This window comes from Gallus gallus, chromosome 24 (genome assembly GCF_016699485.2).
Source record: "Gallus gallus isolate bGalGal1 chromosome 24, bGalGal1.mat.broiler.GRCg7b, whole genome shotgun sequence".
NCBI classification, from domain to species: Eukaryota; Metazoa; Chordata; class Aves; order Galliformes; family Phasianidae; genus Gallus; species Gallus gallus.
The window spans coordinates 1,744,821-1,758,955 of NC_052555.1; the positions used below are offsets into that span (position 1 = coordinate 1,744,821).

The 14,135-nt window shown below is 53.0% G+C and overlaps 1 protein-coding gene across 1 annotated transcript; it reads right to left on the reverse strand.

The window, feature by feature from the left end:
- Positions 1-10,545: 10,545 nt before the first annotated feature.
- On the reverse strand, positions 10,546-12,095 carry LOC121107518. The gene is made up of 2 exons (XM_040652105.1): positions 11,747-12,095; positions 10,546-11,427 (listed from the first exon to the last, which is right to left on the reverse strand). Exons 1-2 carry the CDS (start codon positions 11,784-11,786, stop codon positions 10,562-10,564), a joined length of 906 nt encoding a protein of 301 aa, XP_040508039.1. The 5' UTR covers positions 11,787-12,095; the 3' UTR covers positions 10,546-10,561.
- Positions 12,096-14,135: the final 2,040 nt, after the last annotated feature.

The following is a 14,135-nucleotide window of genomic DNA, read 5'->3' on the forward strand; positions in this document are numbered from 1 at the left end:
GACAAAAGCACCGCCAGACATAGGGGGAACAAACAGTGCTAATGGGGAACACGTGGCCCAGCCAGCAGCGATGCTCACGTGAGAACACTGATGTAGAGCAGCGATGGGGCACAAGAATGCATTTCTATGCCAGGATAATTGATTCCCCCTTTGCCACCATAGGCTGTCGGTCACTTGCAGCAGACTAAACTTCCCCACATCATCTTCCCCAGCCAGTAAACTGACACGTTCCCACAAGAATCCATGTGAGTTTTTTTTTCCCCCCTGTATTTTTTCTAATTATACAACTCAACCAGCGCCAAAATCCATCCGGCCAACTCGAATCTGGCAGCTGAGCTCATGCACATAGGGCCAGCAGAATCACCTCCTTGCTGCAGGGCGGCAGGTTGGGAATGTACTGAGACAAAGCTCTTTGCAAGGCTCCAGATGGAGATCTCTATGCATGCCTACACCTCGAGAGGAAGGTCAGCATTGGCTGCCCGTGTCAGCACTGTGCGTGGAGGTGAGGGCATGAGTTGAGCCCATCAGGTGGCTGCTGATGACTGCAGCCCTTAGCTAGGCAAAGCACCTGGAAATGGCAGCATGGGGCAGTGGTATGAGCCCAGAGCCCCTCCTGGGGACGGTGCTGTTGGGTTTGGTGTAGTTAATATTGACATCTCAGTGTCCCTGTGCTGCTTTGCCCTTTAAGCAATGCCATTGCACTGCATTCCAAGTGCAGTGTGCAGGCTCCGAACAGCAGAAACAAGTGTTGGCAAAACCCTGGTCAGTGCAGGGACTGCATCCTCATGGCTCTCCATGCTCCCAATGACATGTGCTGTCCAGAAGCAGCCCCATGTGCTGTGTGGATGTGGTCAGGACATCTGGAGCGGGGATGGAGGGGAAAGTGCAGTGAGGTATGGTGGCCTACATGGGCATCTTGCACACCCAGGGAATTTGGGAATAGCCAGCATCCCCATGCTCTGAATGAAATGTCTTGCAGACAGGCAGGGTCAGGGGATGGGGCTCTGAGCACCTCCTGGAGCTGTGGGTGTCCTCTGTTCAGTGCAGAAGGGATGGACCGGATGGCCTTGAAGGGTCCCTTCCAACCCAAACCGTTCTATGATTCCATGGTTCTATGAAGGTAGAGTGCTTCATCCACCTGTGGGGCCCTTCTGGATTGAGGAGGAGGTGATGGGTTTTGGGGTATCACCGTGGTGAGGCACTGCCTTGATCGGGGCAGTCCCAAGGTGCCCATTAACCCCCACCTTCAGCACTTACTTTTGAGGTGAGGATATATTATGCGAAAAAACAACCATGGAGGGAAACAGGCACTGAAAGACAAGGAGAACCTGGACGGTGCTGTTTTATCCCAGAGGCAGAGAAAAGGAAACAAGGCAAAGGAATGAAAACAAGGGAAACCTCGAGAGGGAGACGTGCTTGGCAGCCCCTCCTGCCTCGCTCTGCAAACACAGAGCAGCTGTTATCCCACCTGGACCTGGATGCTGCCTTATCCGCATCCCTGCAGCATCACGCAGCAGCGGAGGTGCTCCAGGAGCGCCCAGGGCACGGCCAATGCACAGCCCTGAGAGGTGATGGGGGGGGGGGGGGAAGGAAAACACTGTTATGTTGTTCAGAGTGAGCTCTTTTCTTTCTTTCTTCATTTTAATTTTCGGTTGTATGGAAACTGAGGGGAATGTACTCCTTTTTGAAAAGGAATTCTTTGGGTTGCTCCCTTTTCCTCTGTGAGCTTCATCACCAGTTTGGGGGTTTTTCAGGGCCAATCACCCCCCGTGCCCGGTGGGAATCACCAATCCATCATCCTGAGTTCCCATTGCCCTCGCTGGCTCTGTATTTAATGCATCACATGGGAAAGCAGAGCTGGTCACTCGGCCCCAGTGGTGGCGTTGGGTTTTTCTTTGTGGTTTAAGGCCAAGCTAAAGGGCAAAGGGATTTGGGAAATGAGTGGTGCTTTGGTGTGGGCTCTGGTTCTGGGTAATCCCTCATCCCACAGCATGTGGGGAAATCCTGGCTTTGGGACACCACAAACACCATCAATCCACGTCAGCATTGTGGAGTGGAAACAAAAAAGGATGAATTTGCTTCGAAGGAGGGGAAGAAGCACGAGGCAAGGTTTGAATCACGTGAAGGAGAACAGAGCTGGCAAAAATGAAGGGAAACACTCAAACTCCTCCATCCATGGGAAAAGATGGGGTGGGCGACAACCCAAAACCTGGGGGCTGCCCGCAATGGGATGGTTCCTATTTGGCTCCGGATAAGGGACGTCTGCTCCAATTAGCACGTCGCGTGCGCACGCGGGGGAGGAGGTGGTTTTGTTTCCTTTTAGGAAGAAAGAAAAGAATTAATAATAACAAGAACAACAACAACAAAAAGCACGGAATGAGCTCTGTTGCGAAGCCAGAGTGCTGTGTCAGAGAGACCGGGATCCAAATGGTTTCTCCGAACCCTCCAAGAGGAACGGAGCATCCAACGCGGCTGCAAAACGGAGAGCTGCCTCCTAAAGCTGCCGCCTCCTAAAGCTGCCCTGGGGGAGGCCTGCAGTTGTTGGGGATGATTTTCCAACTCCCCACGGCTGGGAGCTCAGGAGGAGATGCCGCCGGGGGCTCTGTAAGGGTTAACCATTCCGCCTGTTTGCATTGTTCCTTCTTAATATCTCCCTTGAATAAACAAACAGAGGCGAATCCCACCCTCTCCCCGGAGGCTCTTTCTTGGCTCCTTCCAGAGAACAAATGATAATTATTTGTCTTTATTTATTTATTTCGAATTTCATCGTCTCCTTTCGGCGGCCCTCGGGATTGGGGAAACCGGGTGACAAAATGAACAAGGAAAGCCATAAATTGGAATTAAACAAATCACTGATAAGCCCGGAGCAGAGAGGAGATAAAAACCCGACGACATTCCCCTCGTGGCACGGAGGCTGGAGATGCTGATAAAGCATGGGGGGATGGATGGATGCAGTCAGTGGGTGCCGGTAGGGTGGGAGATGGAAGCACAGCCGTGTCCTCCTCGTTCTGGATATTAGGACTGGCTTTTTGGGGCTAGATCAGGAAAATGGATGTTTGTTTCCATTGCCTTGCTGGAGCAGAGGCTGGCTGGCTGCAGGGGATACACGAAGCACTTTGCATCCTCAGGATTCGGTCCTTTGTCTGCTCCTCTGCTTCTTTCCAAGGACCATCTTCAGCCTCTGTGGATGAGAGCAGTGCTGCACTGCACAGCTGCCCAGGGGGTGGGGGGGTCACCATCCCTGGGGGTGTTCCAGAGCTGTGGGGATGTGGCACTGAGGGATGTGGACAGTGGGTATGGTGAACTGGGCTGGGGGTGAAACAAAAAGAGGAAAGGAGAGGCGGTGCTGTTGTGGATCTGATGGCACTCATGTGGTTGGGGCTGCATTGAGCATCTCCCAGGCATTCCCACATCTCAGCAAAGAGACTCCACGTTTTCCTTCTTTGGGAATGGGATTCATGTGCCTTTCCCCTAATCTCCCATCTCAGAGCTCCTCAGAGCTGATAATGAAAGACTTCCCCCTGCGTCAGGACTGCTGCTTTGTGAGATTAAAAACCGCCCCTCAAGGAATCCCGCAGCCATAACAAAGCCATTTGCTAAGATAACATTCGTTCAGCATTGGGACTGCTTGTGGCACGCTCAGAGGAAGCACTCAGATGGCTCCCGTGGCCCCGACTGAAAACCCCACTGCACCCACAGACCATCCCCTGCAAAGGGATCGCCAACCTGGCACGTCCTATGGATGCTTTAAGTCACATATTGGGTTGAACTGGGAAAGTCACTCCCCAGTGCACTCTAGACTTGCCTGAAAGAGGGAGAAAGCAGAGCACAGGTTTGTGCCCTTTTGCACGTGATGGCAATGGGATGCTTTCACAGCAAGAGGGATTTGGGGACAGGATGGTGGGAAGAGCTGCTACTGTTGGACGCGGCTTGCATCACTGCAGGGGAAAGGAGAAGGAAAACAGGAGTCTGGAAGCAGAGTGAAATTCCTCCTGGCTCTGCTTTGTTCATAAATAAAAATACTCCGAATAGCCTGAGAATGCGGCTGCTCAGCAGATGGTACTTTGCCCCTTTTGGGACACTTTGTGTCTCTGCAGCTGGGAATCCATCATGGGAATCTGATCCCAGGAGGCTGCAGAGCTGCAGGCCCAGGAGCTTGGGTAGCTTGGGAAATTTGCAGTTGTGCCCTGCCCTGAACCTTGGATGTGAGCCCAGCTCTGATCTCGCTCCATCCCAGTGCCACTGAGCCCCTTCCCCAGGCTGCAGCTCCCCAGCCAGCCAAGCTCTGCAAAGCCACCCCAGGTCCCACAGTCTCTTTCTGTCCCAAACCACGTCCCAGTCCCCAGCTCCTTTGGAGGACTGCTGTATCCAAGCACGCACCATATGTGCTCTCATCAAAGCATTTCCCAGTTTCCTTTCTCAGCACTGGTGGCTTCCTCCAGCCTTTTCTTGGCTGTCCCCATTCCTGGGGACATCTTGTGCTCAGCACACTCTATGGATGAATTTTCCATGAATTTTTAGGAACATTTGGTGAGAAGTGCAGTGATTCTGTGACCAAAGCTGGGAGCAGATGGTGGAGAGATGCATTTTGGTGCTTACCAGTCACCTGCTCAGCATCTCCTGCACTGCATTTGGGAGCAGGAGCAGCAGGGATGAGATCTCTTCAGAGCTACGTGACACTGTGGGGAAGCCAGTGGAGCTCTGAACAGCTTGTTCCTTTGGGTTTCCTTTGAAAGCAAATCCCAGCTCAGCACCTGCTTTGCAGAGCTGTGCCTGCAATGGCGCCTGAGCCCAGAAATCAGGGTGTGATTTGGGGTTGTGCTGTAGGCTGCAATGGATGGAGAGGAAGGCTGCATCCCTTGGGATGCTCTCAAGTGCTTAAATGGTTTGTGTTTACGAGAGCTAAAAATATTTCCTCAGGGAGGGAGAGGGGACAGAAGGTCTGTTTGCTCTGTTATCGCTTACAGGCTCTGTTTTGGAACGAGGCTTAAATAGAAATAACATGGTATTAAAGGTTAAGTAAAACACAACCAAGCAGCATCCCTGCGTGGCACGGGGCAGCTGGGATGAGCAAAGCCTCTGCATGGCCCTGGGGACAGAATAGGGATGGGGCTCTCAGAGCTCAGCCCTCAGCCCTCAGAGCTGCCACGCATCCCATGGCCATGCTGGTACCCTGCTCAGCAACACTTGGGTTCCTGCCCTGCACTGCAAACTGCAGCCGGGCCAGGAGTTTCCTGATTCAGCTCTTCTTTCTCCCAAACTCAGCTGGAAAATAGGAATCTAGGGACACTGCCCACGGGAAGAGGTTCTGATGGATGCTCTGGGAGCAAAGGGCTGGGGCCTCCTCCAGATGGGTCACATCACCCACGGTGAGCTCAGGGTTTGCAGCAGGGTGGGGGGGGGGGTGGGGGGGAGCAGCACTGCTCAGGCTTTATTTTTAAAGGGCATTCTGTTTCCAGTGTGAAAAGGGAATAAATCAATGACTCTCATCATCCTGAGAAAGGCACGTCTGTGCCCCTGCACCACGAGACCCTTGTGTTGCCCCCTATGACACTGCGTTGGTGATGCACCAACAGACACAGGCTGGGCATTGTGCAAAGTGTTCCCAACGGCCCAGCAGTGCCCAGCCACGCTGCAGAGCGTCAGCACGGCCCTCCCAGTGCCATGAGCCCCTCGGGCAATCAATGGGGCATTGTCAGGGGAGAGCACTGGGTGACATACAGCAGAGTGGAGCGGTGGCACAGAGGTCAGGAACGTGAGGACGGTCCAAGTGCCTTTCCCCTGTGCTCATTAATTCTATACATTTTGCATAAATTCCAGCGCAACGAGGAATTTGGGAGTGCTACCAACCCATCTGCTTTGAACCGGCGCTCTGGTTTGCAGGAAGGAATGTTACTGGGAACAACTCCGTGCCTAAATTTGGGTCTGATCCAAATCTTGCTGCTTCACTCCTAATTTCTGCCATGAGCCGAGACCAAACCTGGGACTGAGAAGAAAGCTGGGAAAGAGGAGAAAGTTGAGCAACCTGGGGCTGCATTCACACCTGAGCCTCCCAGCTCACCCCAATGCTTCCAGCCCCGTGCAGATGGATGGGCAGTGCTGGTGATGGAGGAGACAGAGCCAGATCCTGGCTGGGGAGGTTAGAGAAAGAACCTGTAAATGGAGAAAGTGATGAGCACACAGGGATGCCTTTCTGACAGCCAGGAGCAGGAGAAATCTGGAGCTGACACCCATCTTGGGGGGTCGTGTGTCTCCTGATGGGCTGAGGGACCACCTGGTGAAAGGATGGGGTCTTTAGTAGATGCCCACGGCAGCAAGAAGGCAGCACAGGCACTGAGCAGCTCTGCTCTCCAATTCCTGCTTCGTGCACATGGTGTGACTTTCCCAGCTTGAATTCCTCATGTCTATTCAGACCATGTCTGACTCCCATCCCAGGCACGTCCGTGCGACCGCTTAGGGAAAACAAAGCTGGGAGGATGGAGATAACGTTGCTGATGTTGGAAATCTGTGTATCCCCTTGGTGCTGGGAGATACCCACAGCAAGTGGGGAGCTTTCTATGAAAAATCACAGGTTTTGCTAAGGCTCTCAGGAAAACACTGCTCTCCTGCCAGCCTCACATTGCATCAGTGCTTTGTGGACCAGATCTCCCTCTGTGCCCTGCACGGATGGATGTGTTTTTGCCTTGGCCCCACCAAACAGCCGTGAGTCAGCTAATCCAAACCAAACAGCACGGGGAGCGGGAGGTCAGCCCAGTGCACGGCCGTGAGCTCAGAAAGCAGCACCTCGAGCACAACCAGGGACAAAATGACAACCCCACGGGCAGGGCAGTGCTGGGTGTCAGCAAGGACTGGTGCCAGGTCAGGGAGCACGCAGGGTGGCACAGGGAGGTGGTGACTTTTCCCATCCCCTCTGCAACCTTCCAATGTAGATGCTTCCCACCAAGCTGCCTCTGCATTCACTTCACCACTGCCTTCTTGTTGCACCCCTCTCACTTCTGGGGTCGTTTTCACCCCGGTTTTGCTGGCTCCCCTTTCTTTCTTACCCTTCTCTCCTCCAAAAGCATCCCCTGGACACGCTTGCGCAGAGAAAAAAATCCTTCCAGCCAGCTGCCAGCTCTGCCTTTGGCCTCTTGCTCTGGTTTCATGTTTGACTCTAATCCCACAATTTATACAGCGGAGCCCTGGGCCAAACCCAGCGTCTCAGGAACCTGCCAGAAACCTCAGCTTTTCCTAAGCTCTATAAACAGTTTCCTGCCTCCATCCCTGCACCTGCTGCCCATGCTGTGCTGCTGGCCAGGGATGCTGGTACCCCGAGGGATGGTGGAGCCTTGGGATGATGGTACCCTCAGGAGGGACAGGATGCCCATGGGTGCTTCTCTGCTGGATGGGATGCCATGTGCTGCATCCCCTTGGCCCTGCTTGGCACTATCTGAGGGCTGTGAAACACCCAAAGCCTGAGCAGTGAAAGAGTTCAATCCCTCACAGCATCTCAGGGCAACCTGGGAGAAAGCAGGCAAGGAGTGAGGGGAGGCAGGGATGGAGCAGGGACAAGGAGAGGTGTGTAGGTGTCCCAGACACCAGCAATGGCTGCTGATGTGCAATGCAATCTTTTGAAGATGAGCTGCAATGTCTTTCTTCATGCTATTTTCCCTCCCCTATGCTTTCAGAACAACTAAAATCCCAGGGATGCAAGCAAGCAGCAGGAGGAGGGGCTGGGGGAAGCACATGGTGCAGAGATACCTTCTTAGTGTGCTTCTAAAGCCCAGGGAGGACACTGCAAATTACGGAGCACCATCTGCTGGCACCTTATTTATTGACTGCCTCTTTCCTTGTGGAAAGGAAAAGTGCTGTGCACTGCAGCAGCTGAGGGCATTATGCAGGGTGTACCCCATGCACGGTGAGAGGTGAGATGAAAAAAGCAGAGGGCAGAATGTGCTGGGTAAGTGCACAAAAGCAAAATCCCACTCGCTCTGTGGAGGGCAGGACTTCACCCATAAACCTCATCCTAATGGGGAGTTCAGAGCCCACATTCATTAAACTGATAGTGCCCTTCCTGAGCACGAGATTAAAACCAGCAGAGTTTGCAGGTCTCTGCTGGCAGCACTCCGGGCTCCAGTTGAACAGGACATAAAGCCGTTTCCTCCTGGATAAATCACCTGAATGCTTTTAGCTCACCCCGAGGCCTAAAACAATGCTTTCAGCTCAGGTTTGCTCCTTGGTAATGCGTGCTGGCAGCTGGCCCCATCAATCTCCGGCACAGACATGTAACTCAAGCCTCTGACAAGTGCTGATTTAGAGCTTCAGCCAGTAAATCAGCATAAAATCATCGGAGTGCTTGCTCATATTTTTCCAAGTGGGGCTCTCTCACATGCAAGGCAAAAGGTCCTGGGACCCAGCGCTTACTATGGGACACCGACCGCAGGCTGCTGTGTCCTGGACCCTGCAATCTGCTGTCAAATCCCCACGGTGTGCAGGATGGAGGCGCTGGGAAAGCAGTGCAAGAGGGCTTTTTGCTGTGGAAGCCCTTTGTGCATGCACGAAGCTGGCATTGCACGGCTTTGGAAGCGCTCTGCAGTGCAGGGAGCTGAGGGTGCATTAGTGGGGTGCGTCGTGTTATATGGGGTGATGCTGGACCACCGTAAATGAGCCAAGGGCTGTTTCCCAGCATGGATTTCTCTCCCGTGGGCTGTTCTGCTGGCACTAAGGGAATGGGAAATTTGCAGTACTTCAAAGCCTCTCTGCCACTCTGGGCTGTGTGATCCAAGCCAAAGTGCAGCCCCAATCCATCACCCAAAGAGGGATGTTTGTGTATTTCTGTGAAATGACAGACTGGACAGACCCGGAGCTGACAGCCAGATGCTTTCCCAAGAAATAAAACGGGTTAAGGACTTGAAAATGCAGGAAGAGCCTGTGATGGGAGCACCATTGCAGTTAGTGGCTGTGGCAGCCCCAGCCCTGGGTCCCAGCATCCCAACGAGCATCGACTGCCATCTTCTGTGTGCTGAGACAAAAGGACACGACCCAGACCTCCCAACCATTCCCCATCAGTAAGTCCTTAATGGGGGCAGCAAACTGCAGAAGTCAGCATCCCCCATGGGTTAGAGCTAACGCTTCTCCAAACAAACACCCATCAGATGCTGATAAAAACTTGCTTTCCGTAAACACTCTGTTTATTGTGCAGTCCCACTGATTCCTCCACTGTCAAAACAGAAAGGCAAACGAGAGAAGGGCTGAAACCCATCCCAAAGCCCTACCAAGCTGTGAAAGCATTTGGTGACTTTGTTCCTGGCTTGGATTTCTTTCTTTCTTTCTTTCTTTTTTTCTAATTGTTTGGATTTGGTCACAAGCAGGAAAAGCTGATCTCATGACAGCTGAAAAAGCCCCGTGAGAGCCCGAGCTGTGAGATCTGATGTCACGCATGGGCTGTGCGGGTGGGAAGGAAACCTCTGTGTGAGCCCAGAAAGGTGGGCAGCTCAGCTCGCCTTGCCCCCAGGCAGCTCGTGGTGGCACGTGGGTGCCCGAGGTTTGTGGCCCAGGGAGGGGCCGGGTGTCCCACCATCATCCCATCCAAAACCTGCCCAAGAGGTTGGCACGCAGGCTGAGTCTATGGAAATAGGGTCACAGAGCCATTCAGGTCGGAGAAGACCTCTAAGAACATCACATCCAACTGCTGACCCACTGTGCCCATTGCCCGCATCCCTCAGTGCCACAGCCCCACGGCTCTGCAACATCCCCAGGGATGGTGACCCTACATGGGGCAGCTTGTAATGATCAGTCCCTGCTGCCAGCCAGAAAGGGGGGAACAGCAGTTGTCAGAGAGCTCAGAATCCCTTCAGCTGCCGGATGCTGCACCGTGCACACATGAAGGTGTTTCAGTGCAGGGAAGCATTCAGGCTCGGGCTGTCGTTCCCAAAAGTCAATGCAAAGAATCCCGTTTCACTCTCCACATTGTGATTAGCCACGTGTACAATGGGCTGACCACTGCTATGCATGGCAATGCCAGAAGTAAATGAGACTCCTCCCAGGGGAGAGGGCTCCATTGCTTCTGGCTGCCGGATTTGTGAAATGTTTCACTATTTCTTCTTTTTTTTCCCCCAAAATGCCTCCTCGGAAAACACCTCTGGATTTTGATTTGAAGAAAAATTAAACCCAACGCTTTTGGTCGTGCAAGGAAAGAAGGAGGAAAAAAAAACCAACCATTGATATTTTTGAAAGCTGGGTAATTTTAGCCAAACGTGGGGGAAATTGAATAGGATCCACGGCCATTGGATGTGCTTAAGAGAGCTCCATGAGCCTGCTGATAGCAGAGCAGCCCGCTGACACCTTTCATGTGCAATGAGTGGAGCTCAATGCTGCAGCACAAATAAGCAATGGGGAGGGTGCCTGGGTGCTGGGAAGGCAGGGATCCGGAGGGCTGTCCTGCTGCAAAGCACTCGTGTGCTGTGAGCTGCTGTGCTGCTGCCTTTATTCCGTGCTCATACACCACAAGAAAGGGATGGGGGGCAAAAAGGGGCACGAAAGAGAAAAGGACAGAAAAGTGAGAAGTGGTGGTTTGCACTCTTTAATTTCGTTCTCCGAGCGGGAGCTGCTCTGGTAATGTGTGCAAGGAATGAATACCTCCAAATATTCCCAGCGAACGAATAACACCAATAATACTCACAGAGTGTGCATTCGAATGATTTCCCTCCGTGCGTTTGGACTGAGATCTGACAGCTCTGGATCCAAAGGGGAGATCTGTGTTTGACTTCCCTGGGTCTGGATCACACCTAAGGAGCTCGTGTTTGAGCAGCACCACCAACGGCCCTACCAATACTCCTCCTCTGAACAGTTGGGTCTCTTTTCCCTTCTGGTCCACAAATAAATTATCCGCCAATAAATGGAACCAGAAGTGGCTTGGCCAGATGTTCTGCTGGGGCCCCAGGGAGTCGTGGTGCAGAAAGGGTAAAATAGGGGGAAAGAGGGAAAAAAAAAAAAAGCCAATAAAAGATAAAATATGAACATGGCAGCTCCGTTGGCCGCTCGGTGCCGGCGTGGGACCCCCGGCTGCAGCAGCTGAGCCCATTCTGGGGTGAGGTGCAACGGCCCGGCTGGGAGGCCGTGCCAAAAGCAGGATATGGGAAAAGACCATTTTCAAACACGGATGGATTAAACCTTGATTCCTTTTTAAATGAGATTTTAATGCGCTGGCTGCACGTGGCTGATGGATATGGGAGACGCCGGCTGGACATGAGATGGGTTGGGGTGAGTGTCCCCAGGGCACCTCGCTGACCCCACGCTCCCCCATGGGAGAGGCACACTTTGGTGTCCCTGTGCTCTCAGCCCTTCTGCAGAGCTGCAAACCATGGAGGGCAACGCTCTGCAACCCACCAGAACCTACAGGCAGGAGATGGAGCAGAAGGACCTTTTGATTTTGTTGTGTTTTTCCAGCTGGAAAGAGAAAGAGAAAAGAGAACATTCCCACAGAGGAAACACTGCATTTACTTCTTTTGGGGTTTTTTTTTTTTTGCTTTTTTTATTGTGGTTGAGCTGAACTGCAACAAGTCACTTCAGCTCTCTTGAAGGCAGGATTTTCTCACTTTCCGGTAAACTGCAGTTACCATGGAGAGCTCTGAGACAAGCCAAATGCAAAACACTGGAAACTACACCCAAACTCACCGCAGCCATATCAAACAGTTAATTAGAAAGGCCGTCCATGTGTTTCCCATTCCCTGGAATGGTTTGAATCAATTGCCCCGTGATTTATCACCTGTTTTCTGTGCGAACGGTTCAGCTCTGCTCTCGTGCATGTGTTGGAAGGGGGATCTGCGCTGTGCAGAGAAGGAGGGAAGGGAGATATTAAGGACTTATAAAAAAAAAAACAATCATCAAATAACCAATTCTGCTCCTTTCTCCAGTATAAATCCCCCCCTGGAATGATATGCTTTGGATTCTGGTGGGATTTCTATCCCTTGGCAACTGAGAAAAAAGGAGAGACAGCTTTTGATTTTGGAGCATGGAGGATTACAGCTCACCGGGCCATGGCAGGGCTGTGCTGTGCGGTGCCCAGATGGAATTCAGTCCAGCTGCTTCCCTTCCCTTCCCTTCCCTTCCCTTCCCTTCCCTTCCCTTCCCTTCCCTTCCCTTCCCTTCCCTTCCCTTCCCTTCCCTTCCCTTCCCTTCCCTTCCCTTCCCTTCCCTTCCCTTCCCTTCCCTTCCCTTCCCTTCCCTTCCCTTCCCTTCCCTTCCCTTCCCTTCCCTTCCCTTCCCTTCCCTTCCCTATCCCTATCCCTGCAGGAAGCAGAGCCCATCCAGATAGGTGGCTGCAGATCCTCATTCCTGGGTTGCATCTCCTTTCCAGGGACACTTTTCCCCACTCATCTCATGCCTTAAAACCCACAGACCGTGGGGTTGTCCCTCGGTGACCCATGCATCCCGATGCTACCCTGCTGGCCAGCATGCAGTGATGGGCTGTTGGTCGTTGGTGAAGCCTTAATGCCCAGAGCTAAATTCCCAGGTGGGCCACATCCCTGCTCCCCCTTCACGAGGCATGGGGAGAACACACCTTGGTCCTGCCTTGTGCCAAGTGCTTCAACGCAGAGTTGGTTCCTCCTAGCATCCAAAAGCAGCGAGAGGTGGCTTGGAGGAGATCCCTCTGACTTTCAGCTCTTTCCAATGCACTCCGACCTGGTTTTCCCACTGCCATCTGCATCGCTGCCCTTTGGGGTCGGGTCAGGTTGTGACCCACTGCGGTCCCCTCTGGTGGTGTGGGTTCCTCCAGGAAAGTTTGTGGGGATGTCTGGGATGGACGCAGTGTTATCAGCAGCCATTCCCCCACGCTGTGCTCCGGTGAAGCCTTCTGACCGGGGTGTGTGGGGCTGATTGGAAACCCTGCACATTTATCCAACCCATCCCCCAAAGCAGCTGTTGGCCTGAAAGGTGGCTGCTCCTCTCACGCTCCGCATTCCACCTTTCCTGCCAAGAGTGGGGGAGAGAGGGAATAAAAGCTGCTCTCCTATCATTAGCAGATGATTGAAAAACCTTTCAGCTCCCTGAGCCAAGCGTGGGAGATAGCAGCCCTGCAAGACAGGAGCCGAGAAGCCCACAGCAGCAGATGGTGGGAAGAGGCAGGGACTCACCTCCCTCTGCAGAGCCAAAAGGGTTCGATGTGGTGCTTGGGGTGAATGCCACACCTGCAGCAAGCGAGCAGAAGTGCAGCAGGAGCGGGGCAAAATTGGCATTTACCCACACACCTCTGTTCCCATAGTGAACATAGAAATGTGTGGACTGCTTTAGCTTGAATTTATCTTTTCATTGCTCTGAGTGCAACCAGCCGCACTCCTGCCCGGCTCCTGGCTGCAGTAGGGAAGCAAAGTTACTGCCTGGCATGGGGGGTATTTGACCCATCTGTCTGCAGATCTCCTTTGCAAGAGGAGAAGGTCGGACCTGTACCTCAGTTTCCTCTCTCAGTGCAAAGGGAAGAGCTGGTGGCATGGGATGCACGGAGCTGCCTTGGGAAGATCGGCAGGGTTGGGCTGCTCTGGCTGTTTGCACCACCTGGGACCTGCAATCTGTGAGGAAGGAAACTGGCCTCAGGAGCAGGAAAAAAGGGCGATCTCTCAGCACTTCCCAAAAGTTTTCCCACCCTGTGAAAAAAAAAGGCAGTGGTGCACATGTGCACTCGTGTCCTGGGACTGCTGCAACTCCTCCTGCTGCCCTGACATGCAGGAGGGGAGAAAATGGCAGGGAGATCTGCAAGGCAGGAGGGAACGAGCCTTGCAAAGAGGAATGACCTCTGTGAAGCACTCCGAGGAGCAGCAGCTTGGAAAGGAGGATCTCAGCTACAGATGTGTGCGCGATGGATCCAAGAGCAGTCAGCTGCCATCCAGCTCGGATGGGCGGCTGTTATCGGCGCACGCGCTCCGTTCCATGACAGCTCCTTTTCAGACACTCCGTTCAGACAGACTGAAAAAGAAATTCCTCTTGTCTTCATTTTCCAAATCCAGATTCAAGTCAATGCTTTGTCCTTTTTGTGGCCGTGAAATATTTTGGCATTTAGGGGGCTCCTTCCCCAGCCTGGGAGCTTTGCTTTGATTGCACTGATAGGGCAGTTGGACCGGATGGCCTTTAAGGGTCCTTTCCAACTCAAACGACGCTGT

What these genes read in the sequence shown, in the direction of transcription:
- LOC121107518 (XM_040652105.1), bottom strand. Translation starts at nt 11,786, where the DNA reads ATGCACGAGAGCAGAGCTGAACCGTTCGCACAGAAAACAG. An exon ending in ACCGTTCGCACAGAAAACAG is followed by an intron (nt 11,428 to 11,746) that starts GTGATAAATCAC and finishes TTCTCTTTCCAG; the next exon opens with CTGGAAAAACACAACAAAAT.